The sequence below is a fragment of the Pongo pygmaeus genome, chromosome 13 (assembly GCF_028885625.2).
Source record: "Pongo pygmaeus isolate AG05252 chromosome 13, NHGRI_mPonPyg2-v2.0_pri, whole genome shotgun sequence".
Lineage (NCBI taxonomy): Eukaryota > Metazoa > Chordata > Mammalia > Primates > Hominidae > Pongo > Pongo pygmaeus.
The window spans coordinates 115,550,248-115,569,195 of NC_072386.2; the positions used below are offsets into that span (position 1 = coordinate 115,550,248).

Below are 18,948 nucleotides of genomic sequence, written 5' to 3' on the forward strand. Positions count from 1 at the left end.
AAGGGGTGCGAGCCAAGGGCTTTCATAAGGCACCTGCACAACGGTGCACCTCTCAGTAGATGGGATGATTCCAAGAAAAAACGACCTAGGCAAGAAGGGGGAGGCAGCTGGCGTAGTGCTTGGGGAGGTGGGGGAACAGGATATGAGGAGAGGCTGTGGCATGTCCCTTCTCAGAGAAGCAGGGGGCGGGAGCACCAGGGCGGTGGGTTGAGGTGAAGAGAGGAGAGAAGGTAGACATGAAGTTGGGGTTAGGGGCAGAGGGGCGTGAAGGCCCACAGATGAGGCGGGGTTGGGGGGAACACTGGGCTGCCCGCAGGACCATGGTCCTGAGCTTCGAGGGGACCTGAATGCCCAGGTGATGGCACTCTCCAGCCAGGTCTGGCTCCATGGCTGCAGGCAGGGAGCAGGGAAGAGTTGGGTTTAACCCAAGTTTAACCAGAGCTTGGCTAGGACAGTCTGAGGAAAGGGAGAGAGGCCAGAGAACCGCAGGTGTCGGGAAGGCAGTGGTCCCGTGACAGACACAGACCCGACACTGAGCAAGGATGCAGGAAGGCAGCACAGCTGGTAAGGCCAGAGGCTCAAGGGACGGAGGTCCTAGGGGGCAAACGGGAAATTTACAAACAGGCAAAACAAAACTGTGGGGTTGAGCAATGCCAACTGAGGTGACACTAGGGAAAAAAGCAAGGCAGTCATTGCCAGAAGGGCTGGGATGGGAGTGACTGACAGGGCTGGGAGGGGCCCAGGGGGCTGGGCCTCTGGGATGCTGGCATTGTCCTGATTCGCATCGGGGTGGTTACATGGGTTTGCTTTCTGTTAATTCATTGAGACACACATTTGTTTTGTACACTTTCCTGTGTGTTTTTTTTCAATTAGCAATAATTGCGCCTCAGATAGACCTCATTGGCTACAATACTGCCACTGCGCAAAGCTTCTGTATTTTATATTAGACATAATGAACACTTTCCCCCTTGTAAAAAATCTAAACACACACACACACACGTGCACACACACACACAAACACACACACAATTTGGGGGCAGAATTTCAGGCCAGAGCAATAGCCGGCTGGCATACTAAGCTTCACAGGACACTTTAAGAACCAGGATTAAATGAGATCCTGTATATAGGTGGAAAGGCTGGAGGGTGAGGGGTGGGGACCATGACATTTATTGAGCCTCTACCAAATACCAGAAAGTTTATAAAGTTTATAGGACGGTTCACAAACACCTTCATTTCATAACCCCCTCCTCCCACCCAAACAAACCTTTAAAGGCAGCTATCAGTGCTGTACTTCCACAGCTGTAGAAAGGAAGTACAGACGAAAGAGGACTGTCGCTATGGCCTGGCTGGGGACAGCAGAGCTGGCAGGGAACACGCAGGCTTGCAGCTGCCCAAGCCTGACACTTGGCCGGTTCTCCAGGGGGTGAGGAGAAGAGGGCTGGGGAGGGTGTGGAGGAGGACAGTGCAGGAGGAACTGAAGATCAGGAGGAAGGCCTTTGGGCGAGAGGGGTCATGGTTGCCAGGAGGTGCGGGGGATACCACAAAAACCTCCGAGGATGGACTGGGTCATTTTAGGCCTGAGGGTGGGGACCTGGTGGAGACAGAAACAGCCATGCAAAAGGCATCCTCACCTTATTTTTCTCCAGAAGTTGCTGCTCCAAGTCCTGTTTCTCCTTCTGTAGCTGTGTGAGATCCATGGCCCCAACCTCACCATTTGGTGTTCTTCCTGCAGTTGGAAGCTGGAACACAGGGTCCTGCATGGCCCTAGAGGTCACCTACAAGGTGGTAGCAGCAAATTGAGAGCCAGGACAGGTAAGGTGAAGCTGAGCCACAGGTGTACAGGGAAAGGGAGCCAGACTCATCCCTTAGGTATGGGCTGTTGTGCTCCAACAGGCAACTGGCCAGGAAACCAATTCCTGGAGAAGATCCAATGCCCAACGCCCACAACTAATCACACGACTAGTCTTTGCTGGGATGAAGGGGCTTGCTCTCCTCTGCCTACCGACAGGGGCGCCATCTGTGATGGGCTCTTCAGGACTCATGGCCTCCTAGCCATATGAGTGCCCTACTTTATTTATTTATCTATTTATTTATTTATTGAGACGGAGTCTTGCTCTGTCACCGAGGCTGGAGTGCAGTGGCGTGATCTCAGCTCCACCAAGCTCCGCCTCCCGGGTTCACATCACTCTCCTGCCTCAGCCTCCTGAGTAGCTGGGACTACAGACACCAGCCACCAGGCCTGGCTAATTTTTTGTATTTTTAGTAGAGACGGGGTTTCACTATGTTAGCCAGGATGATCTCGATCTCCTGAACTCGTGATCCACCCACCTTAGCCTCCCAAAGTGCTGGGATTACAGGCGTGAGCCACCGCGCCCGGCCAAGTGCCCTACTTCAAAGAAAGGACCCTACATGCAGGGGAGTGTCCTGTCCACCATGTGTCCCCACTGCTGCCTCCTTAGGGGCACACTCGGCACCTGCCCTGCATCTTGCTGTAGCACCCGTGCAGGCGCAGCTGGGACTTACGTGCGACTCATTGACTGAGAGCACTTCAGCCTGCAATGGGCCCCGCAGCCTCAGCAGGTCCTCCTCCGTGACCACTGCAGCCTCCTCCGCCTTCAGGGTCCTCAGGGCCTCCAGCTCAGCCTGCAGCTGGTGTGTCTGCAGCAGGGCAGAGTTGTGACCTAGGTCGAGGAGGAGGGGAGAGGGCACTGTGAGCCCAGTGACTCCGTGCTGCTTGGTGGCAAGGCCGTCACAAGGCAGGATGCTGGGCCTGAAAAGGAGAGAAGGCTCAGCCAGGGACAGACTCCTCACCTCGCTCCAGCTGGAGAATCTCCTGCTCTTTCTGGAGAAGCACTTCAGTTTTTTCCCGCAGATTCTGTTCCTTCTCATCTATTATGGCTGTCAGGTTAGCTGCCTTGGAGAGAAAAATCAACAAGAGGGAAGGTTGCGAGCAGTGACTCCATCTTCCCACAGAAATCTCCACTTTCCTGCTCTCCAGGGTACACCATGAATCCCTCCCTGAAGTCCACGACCCAGAGCAAACCCCCAGCTAAGCTCTGCTCCTATGAACATGCACAAATCCTTTCTCCTTGGTAGGGGCCCTGCACAGGGGCAGTCACCTCCCACTGCCCCCTGGCCAACAGTGGGTCAACCAGAGACATGGCCATTCTGCCCAGCCCAACAAGCTGTCATAACTTCCATTTCCTGAGTGCCTGCAACATCCCCAGCACTAGACACGCATTTGATATATGTTACCTCATGACAGAATAGTTTCCCAGAGGTGTTAAGTAGAAGGACTAGAGTCCTCATCAGAGGAAACTCAGATTTGTTAAGGACTTATCAAAGGCCTAAAGCTACTTAACTAGAAGCTCTGGGGTCAGATGCAAAGTCCACCTTCAAGGGAGGCTTTCCCATACTTCCTGCAAAAACTCAACCCAACCTTACATGGCCTCTGGGGCAGGTGGGCAATGATAGGTCACCTCACAGAATTAGAGCCCAGTAGGCCCCTGGGCATGGACCATTTTCCAGGTAATCACAGTTGAAAAATCAGAAAAGGGCATCCCATGGGGTGAGGGTTTCTTTAAAACATTTGCCTCCCAGCTTCCTAGAGAGCACAGGGGCCCACGCAGCTGACTGCATTCCCTGAGTCCTGTGTCTACTACCCCTACCCTGAAGAGACAGGCCTTCTCCAACAGTCCCACGGCAGGACGGGCCTGCTGCTTTGGGACTGCAGGGGGACATCGCCCCTCAGCGTGAAACAGCGCCCACCTGTTGCTGGAACTCTTCCCTTTGCTTCCGCACCTCCTCCAGGGCTTGAGCCATGGCCACACTCACAATTTCTCTTTGGCTCCATTCTTCCTACAATGCAGAAAACCACCGAGCCCCAAAACTTAGTTCAATTTTTTAGCTGTATGCCACGCAAGAAGCCCAGCAGACAGGGCAATGCTTTGCAGAGCCAGACCAACATGTTCCCCACTTCCCCAGGCTCCCAGCCTGGCCCCTCCCTGCCATGCCCTCAGTATCCCTCTCAGAGCTGTCCTGGCAGGCAACCCACCGACTTTTCTGGAAATGGCACACCACTGAGGATCGATTGCTCCATGAGCACCCCCGCCAGGACCCACACCAAGGCTAGGGGCCTATCCTGAAGAGCTGGTCTAAGGACAGTAGCCAAGAACAAGAAGTCAGACTCGCAGGCCACATGAATGGAGTGGGAGACTGGAACAATTGGTTATGAAAAGAATAAGAAGTAATGACCAGGGACGGTGGCTCACACCAATAATCCCAGCACTTCAGGAGGCTGAGGCGGGAGGATCGCTTGAACCCAGGAGCTCAAGACCTTCCTGGGTAACACAGCGAGGACCTGTCTCTATAAATAAGAAAAATTAGCCGAGCATGGTGTCACATGCCTATAGTGCCAGCTACTCAGGAGGCTGAGGCGAGAGGATTGCTTGTGTCCAGGGGATCAAGGCTGCAGGAAAATGGATTCCTTCAAGCATCAGCTAGTGAGGGGCTAGGCTGACAAGACAGAAGTGAGTCTCTGTGGCTCCAAAGTCTGTGCTAGTGCCTCAGAGCCACATAAGATCCAGCACTGTGGGAGGCGGGAGGTTGACAGTGCCTGCTCAGGTTCACTGTGGCACAAAGCAGGGCCTGCAGCTTGCAGAAGCCACCAGGCCACCCATGCACGGCTGCCTCTGCACCTGGGGATGATTCTCCAGGATGGGCTTAGGGAACAGCTGCTTTGAGAGCGTGGATGGAGAAAAACAATTCTAAATATATGTGCACCTAATAGCAGCACTTCAAAATACACGAAGTGAAGACAGAACTAAAAGAAGAAAGAGACAAATCTACCATCGTAGTGGAAGATTGAGCATACTCTTCTCAGTAGCTGATGGAACAAGTAGACTGTTAAACTAAATATGGCCTTGATCCGTCTCACCCAGAGCTTAGCAATTTTATTCACCTTCAAATAATCCACCTCAGGCTTCAGCAGTCCTCGCTATTATGAGAGGGTCCCATTCTTTTGGTTTTTTTTTTCTTTCTTTTTTGAGACGGAGCTTCTCTCTGTTGCCCAGGCTAGAGTGCAATGGCTCAATCTCAGCCCACTGCAACCTCTGCCTCCTGGGTTCAAACGATTCTCCTCCCTCACCCTCCCGAGTAGCTGGGACTACAGGCATGTGCCACCACGCCTGGCTAATTTTTGTATTTTTAGTAGAGACCAGGTTTCTCCATGTTGGCCAGGCTGGTCTCAAACTCCTGACCTTAGGTGATCTACCCGCCTCGGCCTCCCAAAGTGCTGGGATTACAGGTGTGAGCCACTGCGCCCAGCCTCCCTCCCTCCCTGAGACAGAGTTTCGCTTTTGTTGCCCAGGCTGGAGTGCAATGGTGTGATCTCGGCTCACTGCAACCTCTGACTCCCGGGTTCAAACGATTCTCCTGCCTCTGCCTCCCAGGTAGCTGGGATTACAGGCAAGCGCCACTATGCCCAGTTAATTTTTGTATTTTTAGTACAGAAGGACTTTCACCATGTTGGTCAGGCTGATCTTGAATTCCTGACCTCATGTGATCCATCTGCTTTGGCCTCCCAAAGTGCTGGGATTACAGGGGTGAGCCACCGCGCTGGGCCCGTTTTATTTTCTATTTCATTAATTTGTGTGCCTATATTTGTTATTTCTTCCTTGTGTTTGATTTGTGCCTTCTTCTGACTTTTTGAGATGCATACATGGCTCAATTTTCAGGCTTTCTTCCTAAGAGATGCCACTGAGACCGAAATTTCCTTCCATGAACTGCTTAGTTATACTCGACCAATTTTGATCCATAGTATTTACTATGAATCATTTATTTCAAAATATTATAATTATTTTTTTTGAGACGGAGTTTTGCTCTTGTCACCCAGGCTGGAGTGCAATGGCACAATCTCAGCTCACTGTGTGAGCCACTGCGCCCAGCTTTATTTCAAAATATTTTAAAATTTCCATTGTGATTTTTTTCTTTGACCTATGGGTTATTTGAAAGTGTATTTCAGGCCGAGCATGGTGGCTCACGCCTGTAATCCCAGCACTTTGGGAGGCAAAAGTGGGCAGATCACCTGAGGTTGAGAGTTCGAGACCAGCCTGACCAACATGGAGAAACCCCATCTCTACTGAAAACACAAAATTAGCCTGGTGTGGTGGCGCATGCCTGTGATCCCAGCTACTCAGGAGGCTGAGGCAGGAGAATCGCTTGAACCCAGGAGGCAGAGGTTGCAGTGAGCCGAGATCGTGCCATTGCACTCCAGCCTGGGCAACAAGAGAGAAATTCCGTCTCAAAAAAAAAGAAAGTGTATTTCTTAAATGTAAACATATAAGAGTTTTCTATATATTTACATTTAAATTTTTATGTTTTTGGAAATGGGTTCTTGCTCTATCACCCAGGCTGGAGTCCAGTTTGTGATGATAGCTCACTGCAGCCTCGACCTCCTAGGCTCAAGAGAGCATCCTGCCCCAGTCTCCTGAGTAGCTGGGACTACAGGTGTATGCCTTGATGAACTGTGATGAAACCATCACCCTAATAAAAATAGTAAAAATACCCAGCCCCCAGAAAGCTTCCTCCTGTCCTTTTGTAATTGATTGTATTAATTTCAGTTATTCTATTTTTCAGGTCTAAAATTCTATTTGATTCCTTTTTTAAAACTGCTTTTATTATAACTATAATAAAATAACAGAACTATTCCACATCTTGCTGAAATTTTAAATTTTGTCTTTTATCTCCCTAAACATAGTAAGCATATGATATCTGAGCCCTTGTGAGTCTGTTTATTTTGTTTGTGTTGTTTTGTATTTTTGTTTACCTATCTTTGATTTTGTTTTTTCTAGTCACCTAGGAGCACTAATAACCTGGGATTATTTTAATCCAAAATTAGCTAATGGGCTTTTCCTGGGCCACCCTGTGTCCTTCAGTTAGTGCAATCAAAGCTGGGGGCGGGGTGTGGATGGGGTGCTGGTTACTTCCCGTTCAAGCTTACTCCTAGCGTGTAGTCCTGTGGTGTGCCTAACCAAAGCTTTCAGGATCTCCCAGGCTGGATCCAAGCTTTAATCAAATTTAAACTCCAAATTTTATTCCCCTAACTCTGAGAAACTATGAAAAATTTAGATAAACTTCCAGCCTCTTCAGGATCAGCAGATACCACCATGGCAAAAGCTGCTTTGCATGCTGGACTCCCACCCTGGGCAGGATGGGCCACTCCTCACTGTCCTGTAGGCTCCTACAAGCAGATGTTCTCTTATTTTGGCCAGTTTTTCTGGGAGTCTTCAGGTGAGCTGGTCTGAATTACCTAGTCTGCCTTTAATGCAAGTGGAAGCATCTCTCTAGTCTCATTTTAACCTGCTCTCGTCAACCATATCCCCTATGACTCTATGGTGACTATTCTTCCCAGTGTTGCCAACAAACTCAGTCTTGCCAAATCTAATGGTCAGCTCTTTGTCTCCTTTCTTGACCAGTTGGCAGCATATGACAGAGTTCACTACTCAGTCCTTGTAGCACTTTCTGCCCTGTACTTCCAGAGCCCCACATGCACCTGCCTTTACTGCTACCCTACCTGCGGCTCCTTTGGCGTCTTCTCTGTTGGCCCCTCCTTTTGTTCTGAGCCTGTGCCTGCAGGTGTGGCCCTGGCCTTCATTTTGGCCTCTTTTCTATCTGCACTCATTGATAGCCATTTGGCTGTAATTTTGCCTATGAGCTATGCTGATTGATGGTTTCCTAATTTAAAGTGTGTGTGTGTGTGTGTGTGTGTGTGTGTGTGTGTGTGTGTGTGTGTTTGAAATAGGTTCTTGCTCTGTCATCCAGGCTGGAGTACAGTGGTACGACCTTGCACACTGCAACCTCCGCCTCCTGGGCTCCCAAGCAGCTGGAACTATAGGCACACAGGCTTCCTAATTTATATATCTACTCAGAATATGCTCTGATTTCCAGATTTGTCAGCCTACAGACTACTAGATATGCCTGTTGGGTAGGCCTCTGAAGTTCAACATGCCTAAAATGGAATCCACTCTTGACATACCTCCCAGGACCCCCATCTCAGTGAATGGTACATACCCTATTCATTCAGTTACCCCAGTGGTTCTCTGCCAGCAGTGCTTTTGCCCCCACGAGACATTTGGCAATGTCTGGAGACACTGTGGTTGTCCTAAGTGGGGCTGCTACTGACACCTAGTGGGTAGATGCTCCTAAGCAGCTTATCATGCATATTTGCAGCAAATACAACAAAGAACTTCCACAACAGAGAACCTCCACAACAGAGACCCATCCACAACAGAGACCCATCCACAACAGAGACCCTCCACAACAGAGAACCATCCACAACAGAGACCCTCCACAACAGAGAACCATCCACAACAGAGACCCTCCACAACAGAGAACCATCCACAACAGAGACCCTCCACAACAGAGAACCATCCACAACAGAGACCCTCCACAACAGAGAACCATCCACAACAGAGAACCATCCACAACAGAGACCCTCCACAACAGAGAACCATCCACAACAGAGACCCTCCACAACAGAGAACCATCCACAACAGAGAATCATCCACAACAGAGAACCACCAACAGAGAACCATCCATAACAGAGAGCGACCCACAACAGAGAACCACCCACAACAGAGACCCATCCACAACAGAGAACCACCCACAACAGAGATCCTCCACAACAGAGACCCTCCATAACAGAGAACCATCCACAACAGAGAACCACACACAACAGAGACCCTCCACAACAGAGAACCACCCACAACAGAGAACCTCCACAACAGAGAACCATCCACAACAGAGAATCTCCACAACAGAGACCCTCCACAACAGAGAACCATCCACAACAGAGACCCTCCACAACAGAGAACCCTCCACAACAGAGAACCATCCATAACAGAGAACCACCAACAGAGAACCACCCACAACAGAGACCCATCCACAACAGAGAACCACCCACAACAGATAACCATCCACAACAGAGATCCTCCACAACAGAGGACACTCCACAACAGAGAACCATCCACAACACAGACCCTCCACAACAGAGACCCTCCACAACAGAGACCTATCCACAATAGAGACCCTCCACAACAGAGACCCATCCACAACAGAGAACCATCCACAAGAGAGACCCTCCACAACAGAGAACCATCCACAAGAGAGACCCTCCACAACAGAGAACCTCCACAACAGAGACCCTCCACAACAGAGAATCTCCACAACAGAGACCCTCCACAACAGAGAACCATCCACAACAGAGACTCTCCACAACAGAGAACCACCCACAACAGAGAACCATCCACAACAGAGACCCTCCATAACAGAGAACCCTCCACAACAGAGAACCACCCACAACAGAGAACCACCCAAAACAGAGAACCACCCACAACAGAGAACCATCCACAACAGAGACCCATCCACAACAGAGAACCTCTACAACAGAGAGCCTCCACAACAGAGAGCCTCCACAACAGAGACCCTCCACAACAGAGAACGATCCACAACAGAGACCCTCCATAACAGAGAACCCTCTACAACAGAGAACCACCCACAACAGAGAACCATCCACAACAGAGAGCCATCCATAACAGAGAACCCTCCACAACAGAGACCCTCCACAACAGAGATCCTCCACAACAGAGAACCATCCACAACAGAGAACCACCCACAACAGAGACCCTCCATAACAGAGAACCATCCACAACAGAGAACCACCCACAACAGAGAACCACCCACAACAGAGACCCTCCACAACAGAGACCCTCCATAACAGAGAACCACCCACAACAGAGAACCACCCACAACAGAGAACCCTCCACAACAGAAACCCTCCACAACAGAGAACCTCCATAACAGAGAACCACCCACAACAGAGAACCACCCACAACAGAGACCCTCCATAACAGAGAACCACCCACAACAGAGAACCACCCACAACAGAGACCCTCCATAACAGAGAACCACCCACAACAGAGAACCACCCACAACAGAGACCCTCCACAACAGAGAACCATCCACAACAGAGAACCATCCACAACAGAGACCCTCCACAACAGAGAACCATCCACAACAGAGACCCTCCACAACAGAGAACCACCCACAACAGAGAACCACCCACAACAGAGAACCACCCACAACAGAGACCCTCCACAACAGAGAACCATCCACAACAGAGAACCTCCACAACAGAGAACCTCTACAACAGAGAACCATCCGGCCTCAAACGTCAATAGCGCTGAGGTGGAGAAACTCTGAGTTATACAAACTAAACCTAGGTGTCATCTACAATTTCTATTTTTCTCTCATTCCTAAGTCCTAAAAGCTCCATCTCAGGCAGGGCATGGTGGCTCACGCCTGTAATCCCAGCACTTTGGGAGGCCAAGGCAGGTGAATCACTTGAGGTCAGGAGTTCGAGACCAGCCTGGCCAATATGGTGAAACCCTGACTCTACCAAAAATACAAAAATTAGCCAGGCATGGTGGCACGTGCCTGTAGTCCCAGCTACTTGGGAGTTGGGGCATGAGAATTGCTTGAACCCAGGAGGTCGAGGTAACAGTAGGCCGAGATCGTTCCACTACACACCAGCCTGGGCGACAAAGTGAGACTCCGTCTCATATACAAAAAACAAAAAGCAAACAAAACAGCTCTATCTCTAAAATAAATCCTGATCTGAATACTTCTTCCCAAGTCCACCACTAATGTGCTAGTCACTTCTGGCCTAGATTCCTAAAGTCTCCTAAACAGTCTTCTGCTTCTGCTCATGCCTCCCTTACCAAACATTCTTCACAGGCAGCCAGAGAAATTCTTTTAAAACAAAACTTCTCACATCACTTATCTGCTTAAGACCTGCCATAGCTGGTTAGGAGCGGTGGCTCATTCCTGTAATCCCAGCACTTTGGGAGGCCAAGGCGAGTGGATCGCTTGAGCACAGGAGTTTAAAATCAGCCTGGTTAACATAGCAAGACCCTGTCTCTACAAAAGAAAAATTAATAAATTTTGCACACCTGTAGTCCTAGTTATTCATGAGGCTGAGGTAGGAGGATTGCTTGAGCCTGGGAAGTTGAGGCTGCAGTGAGCTGTGATCACACCACTGCACTCCAGCCTGGGCAATTGAGCAAGACCCTGTCTCAAAAAAAAAAAAAAAAAAAAAAAAAAAGACCTGCCAGGGCTTCCCATGATTCTTTTTAATGCCTGTGTCCCCCCTCACCACCAGCCATGCTCTCCCCAGCCACTGGCTGCAGCCACACTGGCCTCTGTGCTATTCTTTGAACAGACTAGGCTTTTTCCTGCCTCAGAGCCTTTATATTTGTTATTTCTTCTGTCTAGAATATTCCTCTTCAAATATTCACATTGCAGGCCCTTCTGCCAGCATCAAAGCCTTCCCTAACTCCATATGGAAAAGAGACCTCTCCTCCCCCCACCTCCCCATTGGCTGTCCTTGCCCTGCTCTATTTTCTTCATAGCATTTATCGTTAATTTGTAACTTGGTTACCATCTCTAGTTACAAACTCCACGAGAAAGGAACTTTACCTATTTTTCCACTGCTATTTATTTTATTTATTTACTTTTTGGGATGGAGTCTTGCTCTGTCACCCAGGCTGGAGTGCAGTGGCATGATCTTGGCTCACTGCAGCCTCCACCTCCCAGGTTCAAGTGAATCTCCCGCCTCAGCCTTTCAATTGGGATTATAGGCGCACGCCACCACACCCGACTAATTGTTGAATTCTTAGTAGAGATGGGGTTTTAACATGTTGGCCAGGCTGGTCTCGAACTTCTGACCTCAGGTGATCCACCCACCTTGGCCTCTCAAAGTGCTGGGATTACAGGCGTGAGCCACCGCACTGGCTCATTGCTATTTAATACATCCCAGCACTTACAGTGCTGCCTGGCACTTACAGATACTCAAATGTTTATCGAAGGAATGCATGAAAAAAAAAATCTGACTCCAAAGTCCATGCTTCTCACGATGCAATGCTACTGCATTAGTACCTATGTCACTCATCAGATCTGATTACTGGAAGCTTACTAGGTGCAGGCATTCATCTATGGACACTCTCAGAGAAGATTGCTGCCAAAGGATCAATAAGATCTTTGAGTCATGACCAAGCTGGGCAAGTACTACAATGTCCCATTATCCAAGGTGCTTTGAAAGGGGCCAGGGGAGTCTGGGGCATATAAGAAAGTGACAGAATCTTTCCTCCTTTTTATCCAGTTATGTTTAGGAATGAAAGAGGCATCATCTGATTAAAGCTCCAAGGTTGCAGAAGAGAAAGTATAACAATCCAGCAGATTGTTTCTTCATTTCTGTACATGGTCCCTGATATAAACAAGCAAAACAAAGGTCCTTATCATCTTTTAAGGCCTTGCTTTAAGGTCCCCCTGGAAATATCAGCAAGAGCAGTGTTTTGACAGCATGACTTTCAAGCAGCTGTTGATACCACAGAGGAAGGGCTGGCTTGTGTGGTAGGGTGAAGTCAGACCAGCACCACCTCTAACCAACTATGCAACTTGCACAAATGGTTTACCCTCGGAACCTCAATGACATTAACTGCCAAATGAACGTAATTCTTCCTACTGTCCTGGATCCCTGAGAGAACTTAATGAAGTGGCAATTTCTGGCCGATGCCTAACAGAACTATTGAACAAATGCTAATTCTACTCCTCCTGTACTGTAAGTATGAGAAGTGGGGCATTGTAAATACACATGTAGAAAACATGAACACTTTTATGGAACTCTGATTCAATTAGATAAATACCTTCAGCTTCTTTAGTTCAAATTGGTGACTTTGTAAAGAACGTTCATATTCATTCCTGCTTTCTTTAAGGGCTGCATTTTCTTGCTCCAGTTGTCTCTGCCAGTTCAGAAGAACATAGATAAAAGAACAGTCTTCACCACCATATTTCCCTGCGCAGGGAGCGTGCACCAGGAAGAAGGCATAGGGAGGAACAATATACATTTTAAAAGCCAATGGGAAGAAGCAGAGGGGACTGGTCAGAAAGTAGGAAGTCTCTGTGGAAACTCCAAGGAAAAAGAAAACCCATCTGTTTTGAGTTTTATAAAAAGCAGCCTTTTTACATCCAGTCTCATGAGCAGGTGTCTCTGGAAAGATAAGAACTGCTCTTGGCTGGGTGCGGTGGCTCATGCCTATAATTCCAGCACTTTGGGAGGCTGAGGTGGGCAGATCCCTTGAGACTAGGCGTTCAAGACCAGCCTGGGCAACATAGCGAGACTTTGTCTCTCCAAAAAATTAAAAAATTAGCTGGCTGTGGTGGTGCACGCCTGTAGTGCCAGCTACTTGGGAGGCTGAGGTGGCAGGATCACTTGAGTCTGAGAGGTCGAGGCTGCAGTCAGCTGTAATCATGCCACTGTACTCCAGCCTGGGTGACAGAGTGAGACCCTGTCTCAAATTAAAAAAAAGCTGCCTTCTAAAGTGGTTTCCTAGTGCAGAGGCGGTGCCGCACTGTCAAGCACGAGGCTGACTTCGCTGTGCGGGACCCTGGTGCTCCTGGGCCCACCCTCTCTCAGCTCTTCACTCACCATCCCTTGCTCTGCGGCGGTCTGGTCAGCTGCCCGCGCTCTCTTCAGGGCCACGATCTGGGCTTCTAGCGCCTGGGTGCGCTCCAAGAACTGCTGCTCCAGAGCAAGGGCCTGCTGCTGCACACGGCTGCTTTCCTGGTTGGCAGCAGCCTGCGCGGAGACCAGAGGACGGTCAGTCAGGGTGACAATGGTTTCCAGTGGGGGATCTTAGTCTGGCCCTAGGTGAAAAGATGAGTATCCAACAGAAACAACTCTCTCCTGACCCCGTCCCCCCTGGCGTTGCTGAGGTCCCCCCTGCAGGCTCTGCCTGTTGCTCCTGGACCCTGGCCTGTCCAGAAGATGGAGTCTTGATGTCATCACTCCATCCTCAAGGTGTGTGGGGACAGCTCTGGGCACCAGCCAGCCCTTAGACACAGGCCTCCTTCACACTACTCAGTGTTGCCTCAGTGGCTGTGGCTTTCCCTGGGGAGAAATTATACCGGGGAGGCAGTATAATACAGTAATGAAGAACAGGGCTTTGACATGAGAAAGATGTGGGTTCTGCCATTTACTGGCTGCGAGCCTGTGGGCTACTGAGCCAATCTTTCTGAGCTTGCCTCATCTACAGGATGAGGATGACAGTGCATAATTCTCAGGTCTCCTGCAAGGACTAAACGAAAACACGTGCATAGCACTGAGCACAGTGCCTGGGACATGGCGAATATGAAATACACGCTGGCTGGTTTGATTTCCCTATCTTCTAACTCCACACCATGCCTGGCCTATGATGACAGGCCAAGCCCTTGCCATCCTCTCCCTAGAGTCTGGGCTTGTTCTCCCTGCCCCTGATTGCAAGTTGAGGCTTGACTCCTAGTGGAGCTGCCACCTCTGACAGCCCCAGGACCAGGCTGGACCAGAAAGTGGGATGTAAGGTGGAAAGGAGCTGCTGGTGCACCTCCCAGGTAACTCAGGCCCACCAGTAGGTCCTGACTCCCTCCACCCCCTGCTGCTGGCCTGCTCACATCCAGCACAAGAACTGTATCTATGGGCAGGTCCAGGCACCATTGCCGAAGTTGGCAATGAGTTTGGAGCATCGCAAACGCCTGGAGAGAAAGCATTAAGGGCTTGGAATGCAGCAGCTCCAATAAGCACTTACGAGCTCCTGTATCTGAGCTTCCTGGGCAGCCACGATGCCCTTGCTCTGCTGGAGCTGCTCCTCAGAGGCCTGCAAGGTCTGCTCCAGTTCTCTCACCTGAGAGAGAAGCAGAAGCATTCTTTCTGTTCACAAGAAGCTGAAGAGTGGTAACAAATGGCTTTAAAATGCAAAGCGATTTAAATAAAACAGGTACATTATAGAAAAATGTAACCTGAGAAAAAAGATACCGCATAAGTCCACCATTATAAAACACTAGCATTCTAATGTATTTTCTTAAACTCTCTTTTAATGACTTTTGTTTATAGCTTTATATAAAGTTTTAATAGGACAATGTAAAACTTTGTATCTTTTCCCTACTCTTAAATGTCCTTCTGTCTCCATGTAATCTTTAGACCTCAGATTATTATTTCCTCAAGAGTGTTTTGTAATTTACTGACCCATTTGCCTACTGTGCTGGCTACTTGTAGGCTTTCTGTTTTTCCCATCTAAAAGAATGCAGCAATTAACATCTTCACACAGTATTTTTTTTTTTTTTTGAGACAGAGTCTCGCTGTGCCGCCCAGGCTGGAGTGCAGTGGCGTGATCTCCGCTCACTGCAAGCTCCGCCTCCTGGGTTCACGCCATTCTCCTGCCTCAGCCTTCCGTGTAGCTGGGACTACAGGCGCCCGCCACCATGCCCAGCTAATTTTTTGTATTTTTAGTAGAGACGGGGTTTCACTGTGTTAGCCAGAATGGTCTCGATCTCCTGACCTCGTGATCCACCTGCCTCGGCCTCCCAAAGTGCTGGGATTACAGGCATGAGCCACCGCGCCCAGCCAAGGAGAGGACGTTTTTAAGGCCTAGGCTTCTCACATACATTCACACCTTAGATTTAACTGAAACAATCCCATGAGAAAGGGGCTACTAGTCCACAGAGAAGAACAGGATTGTTACTAGCTCATGACTGCAAATTTTACTGGTGGTAGCACCAAAACTAAGACGTTGTTTTACACTCCTGACATCAGAAAATACCTAAGTCTCAATTTAGAAGCCAAGTTCAAGACAGATTCAGATCTTCAAGAGATTAAAGAAAAAGTTACCATATCACCCTGCAATTTTATTCCTAGGTATATACTGAAGAGAAATGAAAACACTAAGTCCACACAAAAACCTTGTACAGGAACGTTCATGGTAGCATTATTCACAACAGCCAAACGATAGAAACAACTCAAATGTCCATCAAAAGCTGGGTGTGGGTTGGGTGCGGTGGCTCATGCCTGTAATCCCAGCATTTTGGAAGGCCAAGACGGGTGGATCACTTGAGGCCAGGAGTTTGATACCAGCCTGGCCAACATGGCAAAACCCCATCTCTACTAAAAATACAAGGCATGGTGGTCTATATGTGTAGTCCCAGCTACTCAGAAGGCTTAGGCACAAAAATTGCTTAAACCTGCAGGGTGGGGGTTGCAGTGAGCCAAGATCGCACCACTGCACTCCAGCCTGGGCAACAGAGAGAGATTTTGTCTAAAAAAAAAAAAGCTATGCCTTTGCCTCCCTAAGTGCTGGGCTTACAGAGTGGGGACTCGTGCCTGCAAGCCAAGCACTTAGGGAAACAAAGGCATAGCTTGAGCCCAGGAATTGGAGACCTGCCTGGGCAACATAGGGAGACCCTGTTCTCCACAAAAAGGGGAGAAAAAGACCAAAAAAAAAAAAAAACAAATAAATAAAAAGACAAATGGAATTCAAGTGTTCATCAATGAATGAATGGAGAAACAAAATGTGGTCTATACATATAATGGAATATTATTCAGTCTTAAAAAAGAATAGGCCAGGCACGGTGCCTCACAACTGTAATCCCAGCACTTTGGGAGGCCAAGGTGGGCAGATCACGAGATCAGGAGATTAAGACCATCCTGGTCAACATGGTGAAACCCCATCCCTACTAAAATGCAAAAAATTAGCCGGGCGTGGTGGCGTGTGCCTGTAGGCGTGCGCCTGTAGTCCCAGCTACTCGGGAGGCTGAGGTAGGGGAATTGCTTGAACCTAGGAGGTGGAGGTTGCAGTGAGCCGAGATTGTGCCACTGCACTCCAGCCTGATGATGGAACAAGACTCCATCTCAAAAAAATTCTTAAAAAGAAAAAAAAAATTCTATAAAAAAAAAAAAGGAATGAAAGTCTGACATATGCTACAACATAGATGAACACTGAAGACGTATATACTAAGTCAAATAAGCCAGACATAAAAGGACAAACATTGTATGATTCCACCGATAGGAGGTTATCTAGAGTATCCAAACTCAAAGAGACAGAAAATAGAATGGTGGTTCCCAGACTGGGGTAGGAGGAATTGGGGAGTTACTGTTTAACAAGTATAGAGTTTCTGTTTGGAAAGATGAAAAAGTTTTGGAGATGGATGGTGGTGATGGTTGTACAACAATGTACACTGATCAAAAAGGATATTCAGAAACAGAACTGAAATTATAATAAAAGTCTTTTCAGAAAAATATAGTTTAAAATGTATTTATCAGGAAATAAGAAAGATTTTAAAAATGAGATAAATATTCAATTCAGGAAATTAAACAAATTGGCCAGCACGGTTACTCACATCTGTAATCCCAGCACTTTGGGAAGCTGAGGTGGGCAGATCACTTGAGGTCAGGAGTTTGAGACCAGCCTGGCCAACGTGGTGAAACCCCATCTCCACTAAAAATACAAAAAGGCTGGGCGCGGTGGCTCACGCCTGTAATCCCACCACTTTGGGATGCTGAGGCAGGTGGATCACGAGGTCAGGAGCCAACATGGTGAAACCTTGTCTCTACTGAAAATACACAAATTAGCTGGGCATGGTCACATGCCTGTAATCCCAGCTACTTGGGAGGCTGAGGCTGGAGAATTGCTTGAACCAGGACACGGGAGGCAGAGATAGCAGTGAGCCAAGATCGCACCACTGGACTCCAGCCTGGGCTACAGAGCCAGACTCTGTCTCAAAAAAAACAAAATAAAATAAAATAAAAATAAATGAATAAAATAAAATAAAATTAAATTAAATTTAAAAAATACAAAAAAATGAGCCAGGTGTGGCGGTGCACACCCATAATTCCAGCTCTTCGGGAGGCTAAGGCAGGAGAATTGCTTGAGCCTGGGAGGCGGAGGTTGTGGTAGGCTGAGATCAGGACACTACACTCCAGCTTGGGTGATACAGCGGGACTCCATTTCAAAAAAAAAAAAAATAATAAAATAAAATAAAATATAAATAAATAAATAAATAAATAAATAAATAAATAAATGGTGCTGTATTCCCAGTACTTTGGGAGGCTGAGGTGGGTGGATCACTTGAGGTCAGGAGTTCGAGACCAGCCTGGCCAACACAGTGAAACCCCGTCTCTACGAAAAATATAAAAATTAGCCAGGCGTGGAGGCAGGCACCTTTTAACCCAGCTACTTGGGTGGGTGAGGCAGGAGAATTGTTTGAACCCGGGAAGCGGAAGTTGCAGTGAGCCGAGATCATGCCACTGTACTCCAGCCTGGATGAGAGTGAGACTCTGACTCAAATAAATAAATAAATACATACATACATACTAAAAACCTACAAATGTTATACCAAATAATGAAACTTCAAGCATATTTCCTTTAAGACTGGGAACAAAACAAAGATTCCCACTAACCCTTTTATTGCTTCACTCAGTCTAGAGGTCCTTCAATGCTATATGAACAGAAAATGGAATAAGAGGTGGGAAGACTGGAAGGAGTAAGATAAAGTTGTCATTTTTCATAGATGATATGATTATCTACCTAAGAAAAACGACAAAAAAAATCACACAGTAGTAGAGTAAGAAAGTTCAGCAGGGGTGTGATATCCAAGATCAACTTAAAAAAATGGCGGTTCTCTAGAATAACCAGAAATAACCAATTATAAATATGATTAAAAATAAAGTTTGGCACCGCATATTCTCACTCATAGGTGGGAATTGAACAATGAGAACACATGGACACAGGAAGGGGAACATCACACTCTGGGGACTGTTGTGGGGTGGGGGGAGGGGGGAGGGATAGCATTGGGAGATATACCTAATGCTAGATGACGAGTTGGTGGGTGCAGCGCACCAGCATGGCACATGTATACATATGTAACTTACCTGCACATTGCGCACATGTACCATAAAACCTAAAGTATAATAATAATAATAATAATAATAAAAGAAAAAAAAATAAAATAAAAAAAAATAAAGTTTGGGTGTGGTGGCTCGTGCCTATAATTCCAGCACTTTGGGAGGCCGAGGCTGAGGTCAGG

General features: G+C 48.0%; 1 protein-coding gene and 1 pseudogene across 19 annotated transcripts in view; both read right to left on the reverse strand.

Moving 5' to 3' along the window:
- GOLGA1 (golgin A1) overlaps positions 1-18,948 on the reverse strand; it is a 62,661-nt gene that overhangs the window by 8,274 nt on the left and 35,439 nt on the right. For 14 of the 19 annotated variants that reach the window (XR_008504458.1, XM_054500074.2, XM_054500078.1 and 11 more), the window contains 7 exons: positions 14,679-14,774; positions 13,544-13,693; positions 12,762-12,857; positions 3,769-3,858; positions 2,812-2,914; positions 2,524-2,681; positions 1,632-1,775 (listed from right to left, as the gene is read on the reverse strand). Coding sequence is in view for 18 of the 19 variants with exons in the window: in XM_054500074.2 (XP_054356049.1) it covers positions 1,632-1,775; positions 2,524-2,681; positions 2,812-2,914; positions 3,769-3,858; positions 12,762-12,857; positions 13,544-13,693; positions 14,679-14,774 (837 nt within the window). In the remaining variant the exon portion in view is untranslated. The remainder of the gene's footprint in view (positions 1-1,631; positions 1,776-2,523; positions 2,682-2,811; positions 2,915-3,768; positions 3,859-12,761; positions 12,858-13,543; positions 13,694-14,678; positions 14,775-18,948) is intronic. The other 5 variants (XM_054500080.2, XM_063650315.1, XM_063650317.1 and 2 more) reach the window with 1 other exon arrangement.
- LOC129044843 (U4 spliceosomal RNA) lies at positions 852-930 on the reverse strand (annotated as a pseudogene).